The sequence below is a fragment of the Nycticebus coucang genome, chromosome 10, assembly GCF_027406575.1.
Source record: "Nycticebus coucang isolate mNycCou1 chromosome 10, mNycCou1.pri, whole genome shotgun sequence".
Taxonomy (NCBI): Eukaryota; Metazoa; Chordata; class Mammalia; order Primates; family Lorisidae; genus Nycticebus; species Nycticebus coucang.
The window spans coordinates 97,870,839-97,893,236 of record NC_069789.1 but is presented as its reverse complement, the minus strand read 5'-3'; the positions used below and the strand labels follow the sequence as shown (position 1 = coordinate 97,893,236).

The 22,398-nt window shown below is 38.6% G+C and overlaps 1 protein-coding gene across 1 annotated transcript in view; it reads right to left on the bottom strand.

The window, feature by feature from the left end:
• Nucleotides 1-816: 816 nt before the first annotated feature.
• The window catches only part of RGS5 (regulator of G protein signaling 5), a 57,148-nt gene continuing 35,566 nt past the window's right edge, over nucleotides 817-22,398 (bottom strand). The window contains exons 3-5 of the mRNA XM_053605431.1: nucleotides 18,942-19,003; nucleotides 8,681-8,847; nucleotides 817-6,024 (exon numbers count right to left, since the gene is read on the bottom strand). Coding sequence (XP_053461406.1) covers nucleotides 5,863-6,024; nucleotides 8,681-8,847; nucleotides 18,942-19,003 — 391 coding nt within the window. The 3' untranslated portion in view covers nucleotides 817-5,862. The remainder of the gene's footprint in view (nucleotides 6,025-8,680; nucleotides 8,848-18,941; nucleotides 19,004-22,398) is intronic.

Sequence of the window (22,398 nt, the reverse complement as noted above, 5' to 3'; positions counted from 1 at the left end):
TAAGCTCTCTTGTTCTACTGATTTGCAGAGTGACCTGGAGAATGTCACTCTTCTGTGGGGAGGACAGAGAAGTATCCACGGTATTTGCTCTACTCCTACTTCTTGGTCAAAATGCTCATCAACTCATCAGAGGTAATTGAAATACAGAGGAGAGTAGGTGGTATTGAAATGATTCCAGAGCCTTATATCTCTATTAAAGTTAGATAGACCTCATGGGAACTGGGGGGTGAGAACCAAGAAACTTGCCAGAGACCATGATAGATGCTATCGTTAATCTCTGTCTCTCTCCACATGGATGCTCCCTGTAAATCTGCTCCCATTTACGCTTCTTTCTGCATTGATATTTTCCTTTTTACAGTTCCAAACCCACTTGTTGTAGGATCTTAACACATTGCCTAAAAACTATCTGAACACCAAATCTAAGAATTGAGCTGCTTGAAGTAACACCTGGGTTTTAGATCTTTTGAATCTTTCCCCAGCACAGAAAGAGAAAGGAATTTCTATCCTCCCTGAATACTGCGGGATCCAAATGATATAATGGACTTAATCTGTTCCTAACAGTGATGGCAGCTGGTTCAATAAGTTATTGTTACCCAAATCCAAGAGAAAGTAGTCACCAGAATGTATGAAAATGAGGCACTCCTAGCCCCCTTTCTGAGTTTTGCATGTCAGGCTACTAACTGACCCTTGTTAGTAGTGATCCTCCTGATTGATCAAGGGCTCCCTGGTGTAAGAAGTGTGGTGAAGAGAAAAGCCTACCTTAAGGAAGAATGTTTCATATAAAAAATACTTAGGAGTCAATAAGGACTCATAGGAGACTGTTGTACAGATATATATTTAATATACGTGATTGGAGTTACAGATACATGTTTGGTGCTTCATCAAGAAATGTGAGTCACAGAGTACATAAAGTATTGGATACAAAAATCAGAAGATAATCACGATGGTTCCTAAATTAAAAACATACAAGAAAAAGCTCACAAATGGAGTGATAAACCTTTCATTTCTCCTGCCTCTGCCTCATGCAGATGAACTGGAAGTTGTAACATGTTTTTCTTTCTTTCTTTTTTTTTTTTTTTAATTGTTCCTTCAAATCCTGATACTATATAACATAAAAAGAAGTTTTGGCAAAAATCATTTAGATTACTTGTCTTCCGTGGCAAATTTCTCAGCCTTTGTTTTTGTTTTGTCTGTGCTTTAAATTGTACCTTTTCCTACATTAGGAAGTTAAATGCTTTTAAGGTATTATTATATAACTGTGGTTAGAGCCAACTATTTTAAGTAATTTCTCTTGCAGGGGGAGAAGAGGAAGGGAGGTATAGGGATGAAGTGGGGAGGGAAAACATCTCAGGTGAAAGAATAGGTAACTTGCAAGAGGCTTATTAAACTGGATATGAATGCTAAGAAGTTAGTTTTTTAGCTTCTAGAAACGTAAGATTATTATCAAACTGTGAGGTGAGGGTAGTATTCCAAAATGTTTTGCTTTTATTTGTCTGTTTGTTTGGCCCATCACTCTCTGCCATTCTGTGCCATCAGTGTCTCCTCAGTTGGAAAAGTTGACCTTTTTAATTTGAGGATGGTTAAGAGGTGCTGGGAAAGCCTTTCTTTGAGTATCTATTGTTCTGATTTGCTACCAGACCTATTTGGTGAAGAGTATGTTTATCACTCAGCGTTGCTGCTAAATTTTTAACTTAAAAGCCTTGTACCAAGCAAGTGTTAAATACAAAGTTGTCTAATAGAATGAAGAGACTGGAAAACCAGAAGGTCTAACAGCAGTTCAGTCAGGACATAACTAAGCTGTACCAAGACTTCAGTGGAAAACCTACGCATAGTTGCTCAGCCCTTGGGTTTGGATGCTTGGAGGTTGGAAACCACATTCTCCATTCTCTGCTTTCTGGCTCATGCAAGCCAAATGGGGAGAGGAGGTCTTCCCTATTTGTTCTTTTCTTGACTCAAGGCTTTCTAGGATGTTAAAATGAATTTTCTCATCTACTTGTGTTGTGAGTCAAGAAATGCCTTCCCGTAAATACGGACGATGACAGTAAGAAGTAGTCTGGGTTTTAATCAAGCTGAATTGCTCTTAAAAGTTTCCTTTCAAATGAATGAAGTTCCTAGGTCTGGGTACTCACTTCTTTGATGCTTCCCTTCTCTCCTTTCTCCCTTTTTGTCTCATGACCCATTCTCTCTTCTAAACTTGCTAAATTCCCAGGAAACAGGGGGAATGGTCTGCTAGAGGGAACAGTTTCAGGAATGGAAACCGTTTCCTTGAAATGTAACTAGATTTTAAAATAAATCTCAAATTATCAAATTCGTTATAGGATAAATATTTAGGCAAAGCCCTAGAAGGGAATGCTTCTTAGTTTATCCATTGATTTGTCAGTGGTCGAGTTTTTATTAAAACTTCTGCACATCTATTATCCTTGGGGAAATAATTAATAGCTTCATCGTATTGAAATATATTGCATGCAGAGATCACATCAACCAAGTAAAATCGATGGCTTTGTAGAGGATAGAAATAAAAGCAAATTCTTTCACTAAGTTCTTCTCTTTATGCAGTAAAAACTAAAATCTACTTAAATCATAATTTATACAACAGAGAATTGGAGTCTGTGAGGTATGGGGAGTTGGGCACAAAATGTTTCCATATATTTCACTTTATTGATTTGAAAACAAAGTCACTGAAATGTCTCAGTTCTGCATTTCAAAAGGTGTCTGAGAAAAAGAAAATGTGTGTGTGTGTGAAGGGTAAGGTGAACTGAAGTTTATGTGAACAAATCTTGCTTTATCAGATAAGCATGGAACGTAGCCTCCTAAGTAACTGTAGAGTCCATAGTTAGTCTCTGTGTCCTGGTCAATGGAGATCTTAATATGAACCAAACCCTTAACCCCAAATTATATCAAGCCCAGGCAGAAAAACAGGTGATGGGCTGTACGTGGGCTAATCTTAAGTTTCTCTCAGAAGTTGGAAGCATAGACTCCTGTTTCCATTGACCACAGTTTGGGCCCACCACTTTTCTACATCCCAAATTCACTCACAACTGTAGTTACTTTTTCTCCAGAGAGGAAAATACAAGCACCACGGGGCTGTTGCATCAAGCTTCATACTTTCCCAGGCAATTTACTCAAGGGAGAGTGAAGGGAGGTGGAGGAGGAAAAGGGAGAGATAAATTGATGTTACACATGTTTTTTCCTGGAAAGATCATTTCACTTTTTCTGATTTCCCAGAATGAAAAGAATGTATTTGTTTTGTATTACCATGGAAACTACTAGTAATACAGGTGGGGTTTGTTTGTTTTTTTTTCTTCTCTCCCTCTCTTTGCTAAGTTTCAAACAACTTTCAAAAGCTTTCAAAGAAATTTTCTGGAGCTGTTTAGTTTCTCATTTGGGGATAGAATATTTGTATTTTTAATTTTATTTCTTCCTATGCTAGAAGAAGAGTTTTTAATATGTGCATGTAAGTGTGAATGCATCTGCTTTAAATTTCAAATTAAATGTAGGTGGATGGATATAGATAACATCACCATTATGACCGAAGGACATTCCTTCTCTCATTCTCTTTTTTTTTAGAGACAGAGTCTCACTTTGTCACCCCTTCTCTCATTCTTTTTGCAACCCTTGCTGCATTTGTGGCACCCACTTGGCTGCCCTCTGCCTTCTGGATTCAGCTTATGAAAAGGCAAAAGAGTTTTTTTCCCCTGACAAGCCCTCCCACGTTCATAGGGTGTGTAGTCAACTTGTGAGTAAGTTCATTGGAATCTTCCACATCAATTACGTGGGTGAGATCTTTAGGATCTAATTCATTTTCTCAGCATATTCAAACATTTGGATATTTGAAACAATGTGGATAAAATATTTGAATTGTTAATTAAATTACTTTTTTCTTGAGAAAGTTTTGGCATTCAAAAAAAAAAAAAATGACTCACCTAGTTTTGGGAGGTTCCTAACATTCTTAGCTGCATTAAGAAGTAAAAGGCTAGCGCTTTTCCTACCGATTTGGGGCTGTGCAGAAAGATATTAAAGAAGATGGTTCTGGAAGTACACCCTGGAAATTTGTATCAGAGTTCTTTGTCAATCCTAGGCAGATGCATATGTTGAGAACTTCATGATCACAGTGCTGATCTGGCCTCACCCTGAATTGCCTGAGGAAGGAGTTTCTTTGAAGTGGGTGATAATGACAAAGATGAATGAATTCATACACTTACTGGCTGCCGACCCAGTCACTCTACTGATTTTCAGAATGTCAAGTGGCAAGTCTACAGGAAATGCATACGATCCTTGAAATCACAAAATCCAACAAGCACAGTTAGTATTTCTCTGAAGAACAGAGTAACACAGTTTCTTCATTTTCAATATTCTTAGTAAATAACTGAATAAATGAGCTACCTATGGGAAACCAGGAGTGTGTGGAGTAAAAATGGAAACAAAAAAGAGAAAAACAAAAATAAACAATGTAATCTTCTACTTCAACATTTCGGAATTTTATTGATCCTTTAAAAAACACCCTCTTCCTTTTGAATTAACTCACTATCCTTATCTTGATTACCCTCATACATGGTTTAGTTTGATTTTATTTATCACTAAATTGTGTGTATTATTACTTAATAAAATCTACTAAACATTAGAAAAAATTCTAGCAAAACTTATAATAATAAAATACAGAGTTAGAGGTTTAAACCTACTAAGAATATCATGGCCTGTCAATTAGCTGTGTATGAGGCATATCAGGAGTATGAATCTATACTTTTGACTAGAAGCACAATTTTCTAATGCAGGAAGCAAAATAGTGAAAGAAGATTAGATCACATTATTACTATTATTATTTTCATTTTGCAAAAGGCAGGATGCTTGAAATCTCTTAGAAAAACCCTCTCTATATAATCACATTAAGTTTTCTAAGGATGATGGTGTTTTGAAGATAATTATCATTGTTCTATGGTGACAGCAACATAGGATAATTAGCTGTCTAAGCTTGACAACAATTTCCCTTTTTAGTATAGCCCTCTTGATGTTGAGGTGGGAGACCACCCCATTGGAGCAACAGTTGTGTTTTACCTGATTAGAATCAGAAACCTTGGAATTTTGTAACCACAAAGATATCAAATAATTTGGAAACTGAAACATTTGACCTACATCCTAGAGTCATAGACACATTTATAAAATCATTAATTTTTGACCTTCAGTTGTTGATTTAAAACAGAATTTGGTAACTTTGTTAGGGGGTGGGCAGTGAGGAAGATATAAGGAAAGAATGACTGTAGGTTGTGTTTAGATTGATTTGGTATAAACACCATATTTTTATGGTTGTGTTGTGTCTCTTATATCCAGGTAACATGAGGGTGCTTCAAGAGAAGATCAATATTTTAAAGAATGCACAATTTGCTTCAGATATCAAATATTGACTGTCTCATAAAAATCATATCATGTTTTACTAACCAAATTCAGAAATTAGAAGCATGATTTCCATGGATCAGAATAAGGGAAATCTGTTAAGCTCCTTGTAATTGGTTTTTCCACATCCACAATCTTTTTCAGATCAGTTTATGTGGACATCTACTGCCACATTTAGTGATACATTCTGTTTTAGAACCCTTTGCCCGAGTCAGAATTTTTCTGTGGTTCTCCTTGGGTCTATTAACTGAGGAGAGATCAATTAAGAATGGGGCAGGAAGAAGAAAGTTGGGAAAGAAAGCATTTGGACAATAGTTAAACACCCAAAACAATGTGGGGGTGAGGAGGAGAGTCAGCAATACTCCTGGGTATCTTGGAGCAAAGCTGCTGTGGGCAGGTATGCAGGTTACTAGCAAATACAGGGTTATCGTGAAGGAAGTAACTCATGATGACTTTCATAGCCTGACTACATTGCTACTTGATTAGCTCCTGGTAAAACTCAGAGCGCACAAAGCGAGGCAGTGAATCCTTCTCCATCAGGGCATGGATTCTTTTCTGGGCCACGTCAAAGCTGTTAAGGGAAGGTTCCACCAGATTCTTCATCGTGATGTCCTTAGTGAAGTGGTCAATATTCACCTATGGGCCAGGAAACAGGGTCAAGGATCAGCCCAGGTTGCAGGATTTGATGAGGGGTTAAAAGGGAGGTGGAAATTCTCACAAGTAAAACATAGGAGGAGAGGGAAGTCATTTAAAAAATGACTATTTTTCAGACAATCAGGTACGTCAACTGACATACCGGCTAACTGAGTGAGTCTGATTAAGATCTAAGCCATGTTGGAGACTCACCAGGTGCCAGGCGCTCACACATGCATTCCTCATTTAATCCTGACAACAACTCTAAACATGACTCTTTCTTTTTATAGAAAAAATGTGTATAGTAAAGGATTTAATGTCTTCCTCAGGGTCACAAAGCCAACAAGTGTATTTGAACCCAGAGAGCAAGAATTCGAATTGCAACATCCTGATGCCTAATTCTAAAATCTTCCTACTACGGAGTCTGGTTTTATACCTACTGGAGGAATTGAAGAGGGAGAAAGAAATCCTGACCGGAGGTCCAGAACCCTGTGCATGGCTCCAGAACCACAAGGAAGCTTGGTCTTCCCTCCAACAAACTGGAAGATGATTATTCTGACAGAACAAAAACCAAAATACCAGCTAATAGCCACTAATCTTTATTGAGTGTTCCGTCTGGACCAAGTGCTGTGCTGAGAACTTTGTATGAACAAACTCATTTAATCTTACAGCTCTGTGAGGTGGCTGTGGGGATCTACATTTTACAGTTGAGGAAACAAAACCAATTTGCCCAAAGGTTCATTGATGATAGAAAGAAGATTTAAAAACCCAGCAATGTGGCTCCAGAGCCTGAACTTTTAACCAGGAGACTACAGCATTGAGAGGTAAGGTGGCTCCTACAGTGTGCTGAGCACAGGGCCGGCACATTGCACAGCTCCCAGGGACATCACTCATACGAGGGTCTGTGTGAATGGTTCCCCTGCAGTGATGCAGGTACAGACTGTCTGGGCTTACCAGAGCATGATTTGGATTATGTTGTGTGCTTTAATGACTCTTAGGGCTCTGAGTGTTAAAGAGAAAGAAATAGAATCCAAATCAGCCAAGGGTTCTGAATTGGAACATTGAAAGATATTTCAGGTCTCCCTTGGGCTGCCAGAGGTCCTTGGTACTGAAAAGAGCTATTTGGGCTCAGATTATTATGAAGCAGCTGCTAGATGGAGTCAGAGACAAAGGCCTGATTCCCTGGGGAGCTGGAACAGGCAGCAGTGCCAAACAGTGCTTTAAAGTCCAGGATGAAATGAGTTGAAGCTACAGAAAGATTTTCCACAGGTGAAAGGGGCCAGCGTCCTTTATGTGGGCTAGGTGACAACAGGCTGTCAGAATTAGAATCAGACTCGGAGGTGATGGCGTCCACTGCCTGTCATCCTGAGAGGATGCTGAGGCTCAAAGGAGATGAGTTACATGTCCACCGACAGCCAGTGTGAGGCAGGGGTGAGGCCTTAATGTAGATTTCTCTGTCCTTGGTCTGTTCTTCCCATGACACACAAGCAACGCTTCTTCCTTCTCTTATATTACTTATATACCTGTACTGAGCTAGGCAGGCAATGGAACTCCAAATGATTGAATTTCAAACAATTACAAAAGTATCTCCCAGGTTTATTTTATCAAAGGATACACCTGTACTAAGCATTACTTGGTTCAGACATTGAGATATAGGTTAAGTATCGGTTATCCGAAATGCTTGGGGCCATGAGTGGTTTAGATTTTGCAATTTTTTTTCAGATGCTGGAATATTTGCATGCACATAATGAATTACCTTGAGGATGGGACCTAATTCTAAATATAAAATTCATTTATCTTTCATACATGCTTTGTACACATAGCCTGAAGATTGTTTTATACAATATTGTTAATACCTGGGCGCATAAAACTAAGTTTTGACTGTGTTCTGGCTGAGACATAAGGCGAGGTGTGGAATTTTTCACTTGTGGCATTCTGTTGGTGCTCAAAATTCTCATATTATGGAGCACTTGTTTGTTTGTTTGTTTTGAGACAGAGTCTTACTTCGTTGCCCTTGGGAGAGTGCTGTGGTATCACAGCTCACAGCAACCTCAAACTCCAGGGCTCAAAAGATTCTCTTGCAGAAGCCTCCCAAGTAGCTGGGACTACAGGCACCCACCACAATACCTGGCTATTTTTAGAGACAAGGTCTGGCTCTGGATCAGGCTGGTCTCAAACCTGTGAGCTCAAGCAATCCACCTACCTTGCCCTCCCAACATTTGGAGCCTTTTGATTTTGGATTTTAGATTAAGATGCTCAACCTGTGTATGTTTTCACATCTACTGTTTAATTTAATCCTGACAATAATTCTACAAAAACAGACTCTATTATTTCATATTCCCAAAGAAAAGAATCAAAGTTTAGAGAGATTGAACAATTCATATAAAATCACATACTGGTATCATTTCACTTGTTACATGTACTAAAGTGAGACCCAGAGAGCAAGAAAGTGGTTGAAACAGGATTCCAGTTTACATCTGCTTGATCGTTTTGCTCTGCCTTTGTATTCAGGAGGTGCTTAATAAGGTGGCCTGCTCACAAAGAGGAGCAGCCTTTGGCTCCCAACAGTTGGCCTATATCTCTAGTGTTAATTCTTCCTGGGAGCTTGTGAGCTGACCCTTAACTGACAGCGTTCATCCCCCTGCCCACCAGGACCAACCTCTTTAGGTGCCTCCGTCTGGATGAATTCCTCATAAATTTGCTTTGCCTTCTCAGCCATCTTGGCGGGGGACTTGATCTTCTTATAATCCTCACAGGCAAACCAGAACTCAAGGTTTTCCTCACTGAATTCAGACTTCAGGAAACTTTTGAAACTGGCAAGTCCATCTAGCAAGGAAAAAAGTCCGTTGGGGAAATTTATTAACTCATTTAATAAACACCACACTTTGCTGTATACCCTAGGGCTAGGCTTACTTCCTATGTATTTCTGTGGTTTATGTAGGAACCATACCAGACAGGTGTTGACTCATTTACTCTTCATTCCAAAACTAAGAGACAGATGCTATCAATATCCCATTCTGTACGTGAGGTCAGATCGGTCAAGCTGACCTGCCCAGAGATAACCAGCTGGTAAGTGGCAGAGCCAGGATTCGATTCCAGGCAAGCTGCCTCAAGAGTCCATGCATTTATCCATTTTTCCAAGCTACTTCTCAGGAGATGCATGATTCAGCTTCTCGGAATAGAAAGTATCTAATCATGGCTGACAACTTTCCACTGCACTTGCCCTGGGAGAAAAATGCAAGACCAGGAGAAATGTAGTTTCAGTGAGAGCACAGGCTTAGCAGTGCTGTGGGATGCACAGAGTTCTAGTTCATTCCCATCTGCCTTTCTTTATCCCTTTATTTGGATGGAGAAGGGGTAGGTCAGGAAGACAGGAAGACACTAGAGAGCACAGAGCTCCAGCCCTGCCCAGCACGGAAAGTCACAGGGAACTCTGGGACGAGATGGAGAGACCTACCACCCTATCTTTTCAAACAACTGACTGCAGTGTATATTTACATAATAAACATTTACCTGTTTATGGCATCAAGGGACACTATTAGTAATGCCATTCTGGACATTTGTATATTTAAAACTTGGTTTGTCAGAATAAATGATATTAATGTTAAGTATCCCATATAAACTACTTATAATCTCCCCCACCCCCTTTCTACAGATTATTTTTGAGTAACTATTCCTGGAACTATACATCACTGTGGCGAGTAAAAGAGGCCTGGTCCCTGCCCTACGGGAGCTTATTTATATACTCTGGGAGGAGGAGGAAGAAAACGAAGAAGCCCAAGAAACAAGAAATGCCTACACAATGAAGGGAAAATTTTATGAAAGATAATAAGAGAGTCACAAGCGCATCCTAACTCTATTTTAGCTTTAGAAAAGGCAAGGAAGGAACATTAATTTGAGATCTGAGGGATGAGTGGGAAGGGACCAGATGAGTACCACACTCAGAGCACAGTGTCCATCAGTTACATGTCAGTTTTAAAAATATATTAAAGTAAATATGTTTATAACTATTGTGTTTCTGTTCTCAGTGTACTATTGTTTGTCCAGAGTAAACTTCAGTTTAAAATGTATATATACACACACACATATATATGAAAGTGTGTGTGGGTGTGTTTTCAGGGTGTCCATAAAGTTAATGTGCCATTTACTATATTAAACTATTTCAAATTGCACATGAACTTTATGCCCACCATGTATATATACACATGTGTATGAGAGGCTTCTCGGGCCTGATCCTTTTGCTATCTTTTTTTCTTACCCTTCTAGCATTAACCTCCAAAGCATGGTAAAGATTCATGGAAACACTGGCGATAAAGAAAAAAATCTGAATCTTCAATATTTTCTTTAATGCTGGAGATATATATAATACATATCATTTGTATATTATATATTATATAATATTAATCTATAATATATATAATTTATATATAATACATAATTTATATATTGTAATATTATAATTTGTTAATTAACAAATTAATATAAATTTATATATTATATATAAATTTACTTATTAGTTAAATATAATATTATTGGGCCCTAATCCAATTATTACAAAATAATAATATTTTGTAATATATAATTTACAAAATTTATATATTTATATATAATATATATTATTTGTAATATATAATATGTAAATAATTTGTATATATTATATTATATATTATATATAAATAATTTGTATATATTATAAATTACAAATAATATATATTATATGTAATATATAAATATATAAATTACAAAAATATAATATTTGTAATATAATTTGTTAATTAACAAATTAATATAAATTTATATACAATTATTAGTTAAATATAGTATTATTGGGCCCTAATCCAATTATTAGAAAATAAATCGAATTTATTTATAGTTATAATTTAATAATAATAATTATAATTGACTATGATATTAATAAATGTAATTTTTTAAACCAAAATTCTAACAAATGTGTGTCTGTAGGGAGAGAATCCATGTCCATTTATTATCTAAGAAAAGTAAAGATTTCTAATGGGAAGAGAGAGAAAAACCTTGACTTTTCCAGAGGCTATATGAAAATCATAGCCCTACCCTCAGTGATAGGCCTGGCATGCCATGTCACCTCCAAGGGTAGAAGGCAGGACCGACTGTCACCAGGACTTCAGGGTCCAGGTCTCCTATAACCTGTCCTGAGCAGGGACACTTATACAATCCATTAGCTCTGCTTAAGGAACACGTTTTGAATTCATTTCCTCTCACCTAATTTCAGGCTATTCCTTGCTCTCCCTACTCCTTTTTAAAGAGTCTAAAGTTTCATGAGTCATTGCCTAGTATATTGATTTCATGTAACAAGCACAAAATGTATATAATAATTAAACCAGAGCCACTGTATGTGATCGTCTGTTTTAAAATTATCTTCTATAGAGTTTTGTTGTCCCCAGACCTCTTCAGAGTCCCCTGCAACCATATTCAATTCTTAAGAAAAATGATGGCTAAAGTGACCATTAACTTGGATTAGGGTCACCATCAATTTCATGATCCAAACAAGACAGAGAGCAAATCAATCCCATCTCCCTGTACTTACTCTATATACATTTTTAATTGATTAACACCTCAAAATACACTTGGAAGCAATGGTAGGTCTAAGAAACAACTTTCTCTAGGAACCTGGCTAGAGAGATTACTTTAAAACAATTTGATGACTAACATCTGGATAAAATCAGGTACATTTTCTCTCTCTCCGATCACGTATTTCCAACTATCTTTCCAGCACTAGTCATAATTTAGTGACACTGGAGTCAACATATATGCTGAAAGAAAAAATAAAGCCTATTTATGTCTTGTTGTGATTAAAGCTTTTAGTTTCTTAAACAAAAGGTGTCAGTCTCTCAAAATGGAAAAATTCTCAGGCACTTCCTAGCTTCCAGAAAATGAAGTTGTGCAAGTTTCCACACAACCAGGTCTAAGTCTGTGTAGGAAAACAGTAATTCCACAGAACAAGTCTGTGGAAATTTATTCTCATTAGCCCAGTATCCCTGTTTCCTCACAACCTATCAGGCACTCTGAATCACCCATTCTGCTCTTTGTAAAACGTAGAGATAAAATCTCAGTTCTCTCAAACGTTGTTATTTATGACCTGAGGACACACACCAGAATTCCACAACAATGTTAACATTTACTAAGTTTCCAGGTAATGAACTTGGAAAATAACTTTCCAGTACAGTGAATCCATTTCCTGGATACTGATTTCAGTGCTTTCATTGAATTCACAATATTATTCCAAGGCTTTTTGTCAATGTACACACTTTAAACCAAGACGCACAAAATGGCTTTATAGTCTATTGATCTGAGAGACGTTTAAAACTATTTCTGTCACCTGGCTTTTGAGCATTCTCTGAGAGCCCTTTACTAGGACCCTCTAACAGCCACTCCTGAAGCACTTTCTCCTCCTTAGCCTCTGGTTTTCTGCTGGTCCCTTTCTCAGAGATTCCCTCTGTTAAATTCCTATCACCCCAGCCAGCATGGTGGCTCCTAACTGTCTGTAATCCTAGCACTCTGACGGGGTAAGGCTGGAAGATCCCTTGAGCTCAGGAGTTCAAGCCCAGACTGAGCAAAAGTGAGAACCTGTTTCTACTCAAAATAGAATTAGCCAGTGTTTTGGTGGATACTTATAATCCCAGATACTCAGCTACTTGGGAGGTAGAAGCAGGAAGATCTCTTGAGCTCAAGAATTTGAGGTTGCTGTAAACTAGGCTGAGGTCAAGGCACTTTACCCAAGGCACAGAGTAAAACTATATTTAAAAAAAAAAAAAATTCTTATCACCCCTAAGGAAGTTCTCCTCTTGGGTCAGAGTCAGACAGACTCCAGGCCAAATGTCTCTGTTCTGCCAAGAATACACATCTTTCCCCTGCCACCATTCCCCTGTTCACCCCATAGCCCAGAAGAGCCCCCAGCACCCCTCTCCAACAAATCGCCACATTCTTTCCTGCTGAGACTGCACAGAGCCTCACAATACCTCTCAACATAACTCTTTAGTCATCCACTTCCTGGGAAGTAGATGAAAGTCACCAGATGCTCTGGTCTTAAGAAAACACAAACCCAGAGTTGGCCCTAATGAGTGGTGTCATTTTTGACATCCACGTAAATGGGGTAGTGGCCCTAGCTGAGAACAGAATGAAACCGCTTTGAAAATAAAAGGAACTTAAGACAAATCCAAGTCAGTTTGGTATAAAGGAAAAAAAAAAAAACATTGAAAACCAGATTAGCACAAATCCCTTCAAGAGGGGTGGGGAAGGGAAAAAATTGATAGTTGATAAATACCAGTGCATAATTTATTGGCTTAAAACGCAGGCTCTAGAATCAAGATTGCCTGGGGGTGAAAACTAACATGTCATATTTATTATTACAGTAACTTGGATAGGTAATCTAATCTCTCTCTGAGACTCTGTCACCACCTGTTAAATGGAAGTGATTATGGGATCTACCTGATGGGGTTGTGGTAAGGATTAAAGAATTCATATGACGCTCTCATACAGTGCCAAACATCATGATTATTACGATGTTCAATGCATGCTGGCTTTCATCGTTACTATTCATAACAGATTTAAAATGAATTTTCATCATCGTTCACAACCCAGCTCAAGTGTCACCTCCTCTTTGAAATAGCCTTTACCCACTGACTTGCTCTTGAGTATTTTTATCATCATGACAGAAGAGGTCAGTTTCTGTTCCTTTGTTGGGATGGTTTGCTTTTATAGCTATCTTTCCCAGGAGGTGGCTAATGTTTTGAGTTCAAGGTTTGTATTTCATCTGTTTATCTTTCTTTTGCATCCCACCTCCTAACCTAAATCTGTGCACCTAACATTTACTAGATCTTTCCACCCAACTAAATAAGGTACATTAAGAAAGCTTTTCCTTCCAAGTTACAGAACCAAAGAGCTCACGCTTTAAAGAAAAATAAATGTACTGATTTTGCTGTTGCTGTAGTATTTGATTTCATAAACAAGATACTTAATTTCTCTGTATCTCAGTTTTCATTTTCTTTTTTTTTTTTTTGCAGTTTTTGGCCAGGGTTGAGTTTGAACCCACCACCTCCGGCATATGGGGCCAGTGCCCTACTCCTTTGAGCCACAGGCGCCGCCCCTGATTTTCTGAAAAATAGGGATTGTGGTTTTACCTAAGTCCTAAAATTACTGCAATCATTCAATAAACTAATATATGCAAAGTGCTTAGGATGGTGCCCAGCACATGATAAATCATAAGTTAGCGTTTGTCTTTATTATTATATTCATTATTTTGAAGAAAATTATGGTTGCCAGTAAGATGATGAAAAAGATGAGATGAAAAAGAGAAGGAAGAAAATTGGAAATGAGAAAGAGAATTAAAAGGAACATGCATAGAATAGAGAAAATCAGAAAAATGAGTCTAGATCCAGTCTCCTTCATTCCCCATGGGTGAGTCCGAGTCTCAAGGGCGTCTGAAGGAAATGTTTTGACCTTTTGGAGCTCTTGGGGAAAAGAGATCCACATAACACTTTGCTGCTGCTGGACTGTCTTTCATTCTTCCTCTGCTCTGAAAAATGATCGTGTGGGGGAATGATTGAATGTATTACTCAAACTCACATGTGCGATCTATTTTTGTGTGAAAGAATGACATACTGGTCATGTGCCCCGTGAACCTATTAAATGGAAACATATGGTGCTACCTGAAGAACTGAAAGTAAAATGTGTGAGAAGTCAATATACTTTCAGAACAAATATACTAGGTGATTAAAATTATTTTAAAAAATGAAGAAAGGTAAGAGGGACCTTGTTAATTAGGAAAGATTGAATAGCAACTTAACTGCCTTATTTTTGTTTTAGAGGTTTAGTACCAATTGATTTCATGTCCACTCAACAAAACATAAGAAAGATGAGAATGTCAGGAAATACTTGGGGAACTATATTGACTGGAAAAGTCAATGTCCTACATTACCCAAGAGAATGCCAGATATCCCCAAATCAACAAAGGTTCTACTCCTCCCATTAATGGTTTAACTTTACCAAATCAAACACGCAAGAAGGGGTTATGAGGTTTTAGATGCATATATTTCTCCAATGTACTTTCTTCATTACCTGTTTTGCACTGATACAGTGAAGGTTAGCTATTTTCTGATCATAGACTACTGGTTTTAGTGGCTTCAAGTAAGAACATCTTGTAAGATCTGAGTTGCCCAGTTTGACTTCTAGTTATTCACAATGCACAGTAGTTGATGTTTGAGAGAATGGGTTGAATATTGTTTCTTCAGTTTGATGAGATGAGGGTAGAATTACTTGGGCATGTTTGTTTTTCTACTGGTTCTTTTCTAGTAATAGCCAAACAGAGAAAAGCAAAGAGCAAAGACAGAGTGGTGAGAGAGACAGAGAGAAAAAAGAAAAGTCACAGGGAGAAGCAGACCTGGAGAGGGGGAGATAGAAAGAGAAGAGGAAAGAGATAGGAAGAACAGGGAACTAGAGAGGAAAGATGGTCTTACTCACTATGGGCTTTACCTCCCACAGGGCCTGGCTCGCCCTTGTTTCTGTGAGATTTCCCTTCCTTCCTTCCTTCCTTCCTTCCTTCCTTCCTTCCTTCCTTCCTTCCTTCCTTCCTTCCTCCCTCCCTTCCTTCCTCCCTCCCTCCCTCCCTCCCTCCCTCCCTCCCTTCCTTCCTTCCTTCCTTCCTTCTTTCTTTTCTTTCTTTCTTTCGTTTTTGCCTGGCTCGCCCTTGTTTCTGTGAGATTTCTTTCTCTTTCTTTCTTTCTCTTTCTTTCTTTCTTTCTTTCTTTCTTTCTTTCTTTCTTTCTTTCTTTCTTTCTTTCTTTCTTTCTTTCTTTCTTTCTTTCTTTCTTTCTTTCTTTCTTTCTTTCTTTCTCTTTCTTTCTTTCTTTCTTTCTTTCTTTCTTTCTTTCTTTCTTTCTTTCTTTCTTTCTTTCTTTCTTTCTTTCTTTCTTTCTTTCTTTCTTTCTTTCTTTCTTTCTTTCTTTTCTTTCTTTCTTTCGTTTTTGCTGTTTTTTTTTTTGGCTGGAGCTGGGTTTTGAACCTGCCATCTCCGGCATATGGGGCCGGCGCCCTACTCCTTGAGCCATAGGTGCCGCCTGTTTCTGTGACATTTCTATACCCGGACCATGAACTCTCTTTTTTTATTCAAGATGGACATGTATCTCTTTCTAACAAATAAACGACTGGTTATAGTTCTCCAATGTTTTCCCATTTTTGATTAGGGGAAATTAATTGTCCAGTCTTAAAAATATTAATTACTCAAGGAGACAATTATGTGGCATTTATACACCCCCATACACACACTCACACAGGTACACACAATATGTAATATAAACACATATATAATTTAAAATAGATATCATATACAATTAAATAAAATATTGTGAATATTATGTACAGATGTATAGACACACATATGCACATCACACATAGCTGCGTATGTATTTTCCCCTCTGAAGAGCAGAAAACATTGCTGTGAGAATCTCATGCCTTGATCTCACACCATGGCAAACACGTTTGCAAGAAGCTGAAAGTTTTCAGTCCCTCAGCAAATGCTAAGAAGGTGTCAACACAAGCTGTCTTTGGCTTAACTCCTACCCCTAGCTTTCTTATCCCAATAGCTCTCTGTCTCCTAAAAGCCTAAAACATATGAACACGTGCTTCTAAGGATTTAGTGCCACTGAAAGTATTGTATATGGCCTCATAAATATCCTCCTCCTCAATGGTTTGGAAAGCATGAAAGTAGCTCTGCTACCTTTCAGTCTGACAGTAGCAATAAATATCTGTACTCAGGGTATTAGCATTCATTATTTTGTCAATAAGTCCTTTGTCAACTGTCATTGGCTTAAAATCACTAGAGTAAGACAATAAATCAATTGATAAACATAAATATTTTTCTTCTGGTTGACCTCATGGAACTTCTAGGTCTAAGAAGCAAAATTAATTTAATTCATTCTTTCATTCACTTAATAAATATTAATTGAACATATTATACATGTTAGAGGTCAGGATATTCCATTTAAGATAAGAAAGGAAACGAGAATCAGAAATGAATAAGAATGATAAAAGTCTCAAATTAGATACTTTAATGTTCTGTCTCCAGAAGAGATTTGATTGTATTGCAGGTAAGCAGAAGCTTACGCCACCAAAAATAAGACATAATGTTTATATATAATTCAACCTAGGTTTTTTTCATCTCCTCCTTGCCTGCTAATCTCAAGGGTCTTGTGAAAAATACTTTTATTTTTGCAAAGTACATAACAAAGTTGCATGTTCCATTCTTGTGGTGAAGAGATATCAGTTGGATATTTTAAACTGAATCACATTTTTACAGTGAATTTTTCAAAAAAATACTTGTTTTCTTCTGAGTATGCACTTCCCAATGGGAAATTATCTATCGTAGAAGGGAGGCACCTGCAAACAGTTGGCAAGACCACAGGTATTGAGTGGCACAGAAGGTGTGCAGAAAAATGGTGTTAGGAGTTCAAGGAGTGGGTAAAATGTTCTGGGAAAACTGAGCATTTCGTATTTAGATTTGCTATTACAGAAGAGAGCAAATTTCAACAGATAAGAGTTTTGAGTACAAGATATTTTAGCCAAAGGGATCGCATATAGAAATTCTATATGGAATCCCAGCACTTGGGAGGCTGAGGCGGATGGATTGCCTCCGCTCATGGGTTCAAGACCAGCCTGAGCCAGAGTGAGACTTCGTTTCTAAAAATAGCCAGGCATTGTGGCAGGTGCCTGTAGTCCCAGATACTTAAAGCTGAGAATTGCTTAAGCCCAGGACTTTGTGGTTGCTGTGAGCTATGATGTCATGGCACTCTACCAAGGGTGACAAAGTGAGACTTTTCCCTCCCCCCCCCCCAAAAAAGAAATTCTATATAGAACAGAGCACTAGTAGTTTCATTTGCCTATACACCAGCCATGTAGTTATCCTGGTAAATATTTTTGTTTTTATTTTGAGACAGTATCTCACTCTGTCACCGGTAGAGTGCTGTGGCCTCATAGCTCACAGCATCCTCAAACTCTTGGGCTGAAGTGATCCTCTTGCCTCAGCCCAAATAGGTGGAACTATAGGTGCCTTCCACAATGCCCAGCTATTTTTAGAGATGGGGTCTTGGTGTTGTTCAGGCTGGCCTCAAACTCCTGAGCTCAATGGGGTCTTGGTCTTGTTCAGGCTGGTCTTGAACTCCTGAGCTCAAGCCATCTGCCTGACTTGGCCTCCCAGAGTGCTAGAATTACAGGCATGAGCCACGGGGCCTGGCCCTATCCTGGTAAATCTTAGAAATTTGAACTCCATACTGTAATCTTTGGGAATCTGTAAGGATTTTGCATTAAGGGAAGGGCAAGTAATACTCATTGGCATACTGTTTTTATCTTGGGAAAGAGTGCTGCACTGGTCAGCACCCTTGTCATGCCTTGAGTGGAGATATAAAAGGCATGCTTCCACCAGGGGAAACAGAGGCTGGCGGTGATAACAACCCACAGCAGGTCACAAGAGCCATGGACAGTAGTTTGAACTAGGATGTACTAGCGATGACTTATCCAGTGATCTTTACACTGCTACCCCCAATCCTTACCAAATCCCAAGAGGCTGAGAAGGGACAGCAAGGACCTCTCCTTCACTGAAGAGGACACTGAGACATGCCCAGGTCAAGCTGCTTGCTCTGGTTACATAAGAAAGCAAAGCAGGCGGGAACATAACCAGCAACCATGAGTCCTCAAAACCCTGCAGTTTCCCTTCTCCTCTAGTGAGCTGGATAACCACCTTCCCGTGGTACCCTTCCCCTGAGGAGACCACTTTTAAAAATGGAAGAAATGGCAAAATTAGAGATGAAGAACCTGGGCAACACAAAAGTGTTCTGTGTCTCTGTCCCTACCGTGACAATAATTAATGCTTACTAAAAACTACACCAACTTACAGTCATTCTGCAGGACCTTGTCCAAGCAATCACGCCATTGAAGGGCCTCATCCTGCGAAGGTCTAAATCAAAGAAAGAAAATAAACAAGTTGCAGTGTAAGTAGAGAATTAAGCCCAGCAGTGACTTGCCCCTGCCTCTCTTAGATAAAAATGATAACAACCAATGATCCCTCCATAGGACATGCAAGTTCAAGTTATTTTCTTTCCAGCAATTGGGTTGGATGAGTGGGGTTTGCTTTCATACATCTGCTTTTGAACAGTTTGATCTGGTCTGTCCCTTTTTAGAAGTAGAGTTTATTTGTCATAAAGCTGTGTCTTAATATTCTGGGATATCCCATGACAGTGGTTCCAACTGCAATCTTTCTTCTAAATACAACTTAATGAAATCTAGTTATCCCATTACAGAACCTGAACTCATGTTCTCCACCTCACTTACACTGCCACGTTCACCACCTAATTTAATCACCAAAGGGCACATCCCAAGGCTACCTCAATAAGGCTAATAGAAGATAGGGAGCTTATTGTTTGTGATCAGAGCAAGTCTACATTAAAAAAAAAAAATAGATATAGCTTTCCGGCTCACTTAGAACAGGATGATTTTTTTTTTATTTCAGGTTAATTTGAGGGTACAAAGAATTAGATTACAATGCTTGCATTTGTTAGTTAGAAAACAAATGCAAACATTTGTAATTGTGTCCTGTCCCCAAGAGGTGTGCCATACACCCTGACATTGTGCCCACTAAGTGAAAGCACACCCATTCCCCTTGGGGTGAGGGGTGGAGAGAGAAGCAGGATATCTTAAAAAGATTTGCACTTTCTGATAAAAATTAAAAGTGGTTAACATATCCTAAATAAGAATGTTGTATACAAATGCTCAAGATGCTGGCTCAAAAGGAGAAAATAATAGCCAACATGTAACTTCTCCTTAGGCTGCTTTTATTTTAACATTTATATATACAGAATCCCTGTAGCTATTTCATTTTAATCACCAATTTTTTCTCACAGCAGGATGTGTCAAGTCAAGCTGGTGTTGTCTGGGAAAAGTGTCTGACTGCACTCTCCCGGGCTCACCCTGCTTGAACGCATTACTCAATGACGAGGCATTTATTATAATATTAAGGCCATTGTTAGTGTTTTTCCTAAAGTGGGATTTCCTTAGTTCTTCAATTGTTTATCAACTGTCTGTATGATAAAAAAAAAAAGTCTGCTTCTAATTTGTATAAAATGATATGGGGGGGTAATTATTCAGATTAGCTGCTTTGGTTGATAAGACATTCCTTATTCCACTTTCCATTTTGCTGTCCCAGGCTCAGATTCTGCCTACCTTTACTTATGTAAGGAGTCCAAGCCATCAGTAGAGTTTTTGGCTAAGGTATCATGAATAATTTCTTCACTTCTCAATTCCTCATTGCAGACCACATACAGCTTGTGAGTCCTAATGATATGATTTTTCACAAAGTTTTATATGTTTGCCCTTTGAAAGTTAAATGGGCTAAAAATGAGAATAACAAAATTTGTGAAATAATCTTAGATAATTTCTGTTTTCTTGGCTAGAACTAGTATCATAGATTGAAAACATACTAATGCCTCGGAAATTTATTTCTAACAAGTGAGCTGCCTTCCTCCTCTTCCTTTTTCCCCGGATAGTATAAAGGAGCACAGGAATGAGAAATAGAATGAAGAGAGAATTATAAGTGTGTCCCTGTATTTTTCTGGTTCATTTTCCTTCTAACCAGAAAAGGACCTATTTACTAGAGGTCTCTATATGACCTCACATTGAGAACTGTTCCTACTACGCACATATTATTTTATACCTACAGGTTTAGCACAAGGCTAACTTAAGTTCTTCACTGCAGTGGGTTCAATATTTTGCACATAACAGACACCAACCAAGTCCCTCTTAATTGTTGACAGATACAATAGTATATTAAATTTGTGACAAGAGAAAATGGCTCAGAGCAAAGGGAAGGTTTGATTTACTCACAGGATTCCCTGATTTTATAAATATTCTCATAAAAGGACATCACCTTCCTGCCCCCCTCTTCCTCTGGTTAGTATCAAGGAGCACAGGAAAAAGCTATGACATGAACAAGTGACCCCAACTTAAAAATATTACCAGATCCAATTTGTCCCAAATGGTCATGTTAGGACCAAAAGAATGGTCAATATGAGAAGCACATCACAGCCAAGATTAAATTTCTGAAAAGGACATGTGCAGAGCCCACTTGGGGGTGAAATGAGTCTAAATTGATTGAAGGGCATAGTTAGGCAGGACACACCCCCATAGCATGAAGCCTGGTGTTCTAGGAGGTAACCAGAGGTTCATTCTGTCCCAATTCTCAGAATTTGCCAGCCTTCATTTAGTCTGACTTCATGGGAAACAAGATAAATGCAGATCTAAATAACCAATAAGTACTCTGGTTTGCAAGGTCATAGATGACTACAAAGGGTTGGCATGGTCTCTGCATGTGGGTGTGTGAGGGAGGAAGAGGAAGCTCAAAGGAGTCAAAATAAACATGTGTAAAGATGAGTAGCCACATGCTCTATAATGCCTAGTGTAAATGTTGTAAATGCCACCTGGCCCAGGAAGTGACCACCTTGGTGGAAGTGCATTCTCTCTCATGAGTCCTGAATCTCTCACATGGCAATGATGCTGTCACCACCTAAAGGTGTCGCTTGTCATACCGAGGGCTCCTCCATTCTCCCTTACTGTATAGCACATCCCCTAGCATCAATCCACCCTGCAGTAGAAGTGAGTCAAAATTAATAAGTAAATGAACGATGGTTCATTTTGCCCAGAGTTAGTCTGGTTGATGAAAGAAAGCCACAAACAACTCAAAACCTAGATTTTTAAGATTTATCCCATGGCCCCGCTGTTGGCAACTCCAGCACTAGTTATAACCATGGGGGAAGTTTTCTAACCTCTCTAAGCACCTGCAGTTGGTCCTTGTTTATTTAGTTTCATTTTGGTTTGGTCAGGCTTTCATCTACACAGTGCCTGGCACATATTTCAACATTCCTGATAAGGTAATCATGTGTTCTTATATGTGACAAGGAAAATGACATTCAGACTAGGTACTGTCACCCCCAGGTGCCCACTCAGCTCTGCCTTCCTGTCCTACTGTGTCGTCTGCTCACAACCAGTCTCTGGGGACCTGGACACTATGACTGGGGACACGGATTTAAACAAAACAACCAAAACCTTCCACTTTTTCATGTCCATAGGTGGGCCACAAATTGTACATACACCCTTATTCTTCACAATAGTGCTCACTCTACAGTCAACCAGGTGAGCGTATGTGTGAACGGCAGCCTGTATCCGTCCTTCACGGGCCCAGGCTGGGTACGATTTGTGTGCAGAGGTCATTCCTGAGTGTAAAGTGATAAACACAACATCAGCAAAAATGCAGTAAAAATTGCTAATGTAGGCATGGGGAAAAAGGGACATTTAGGATAT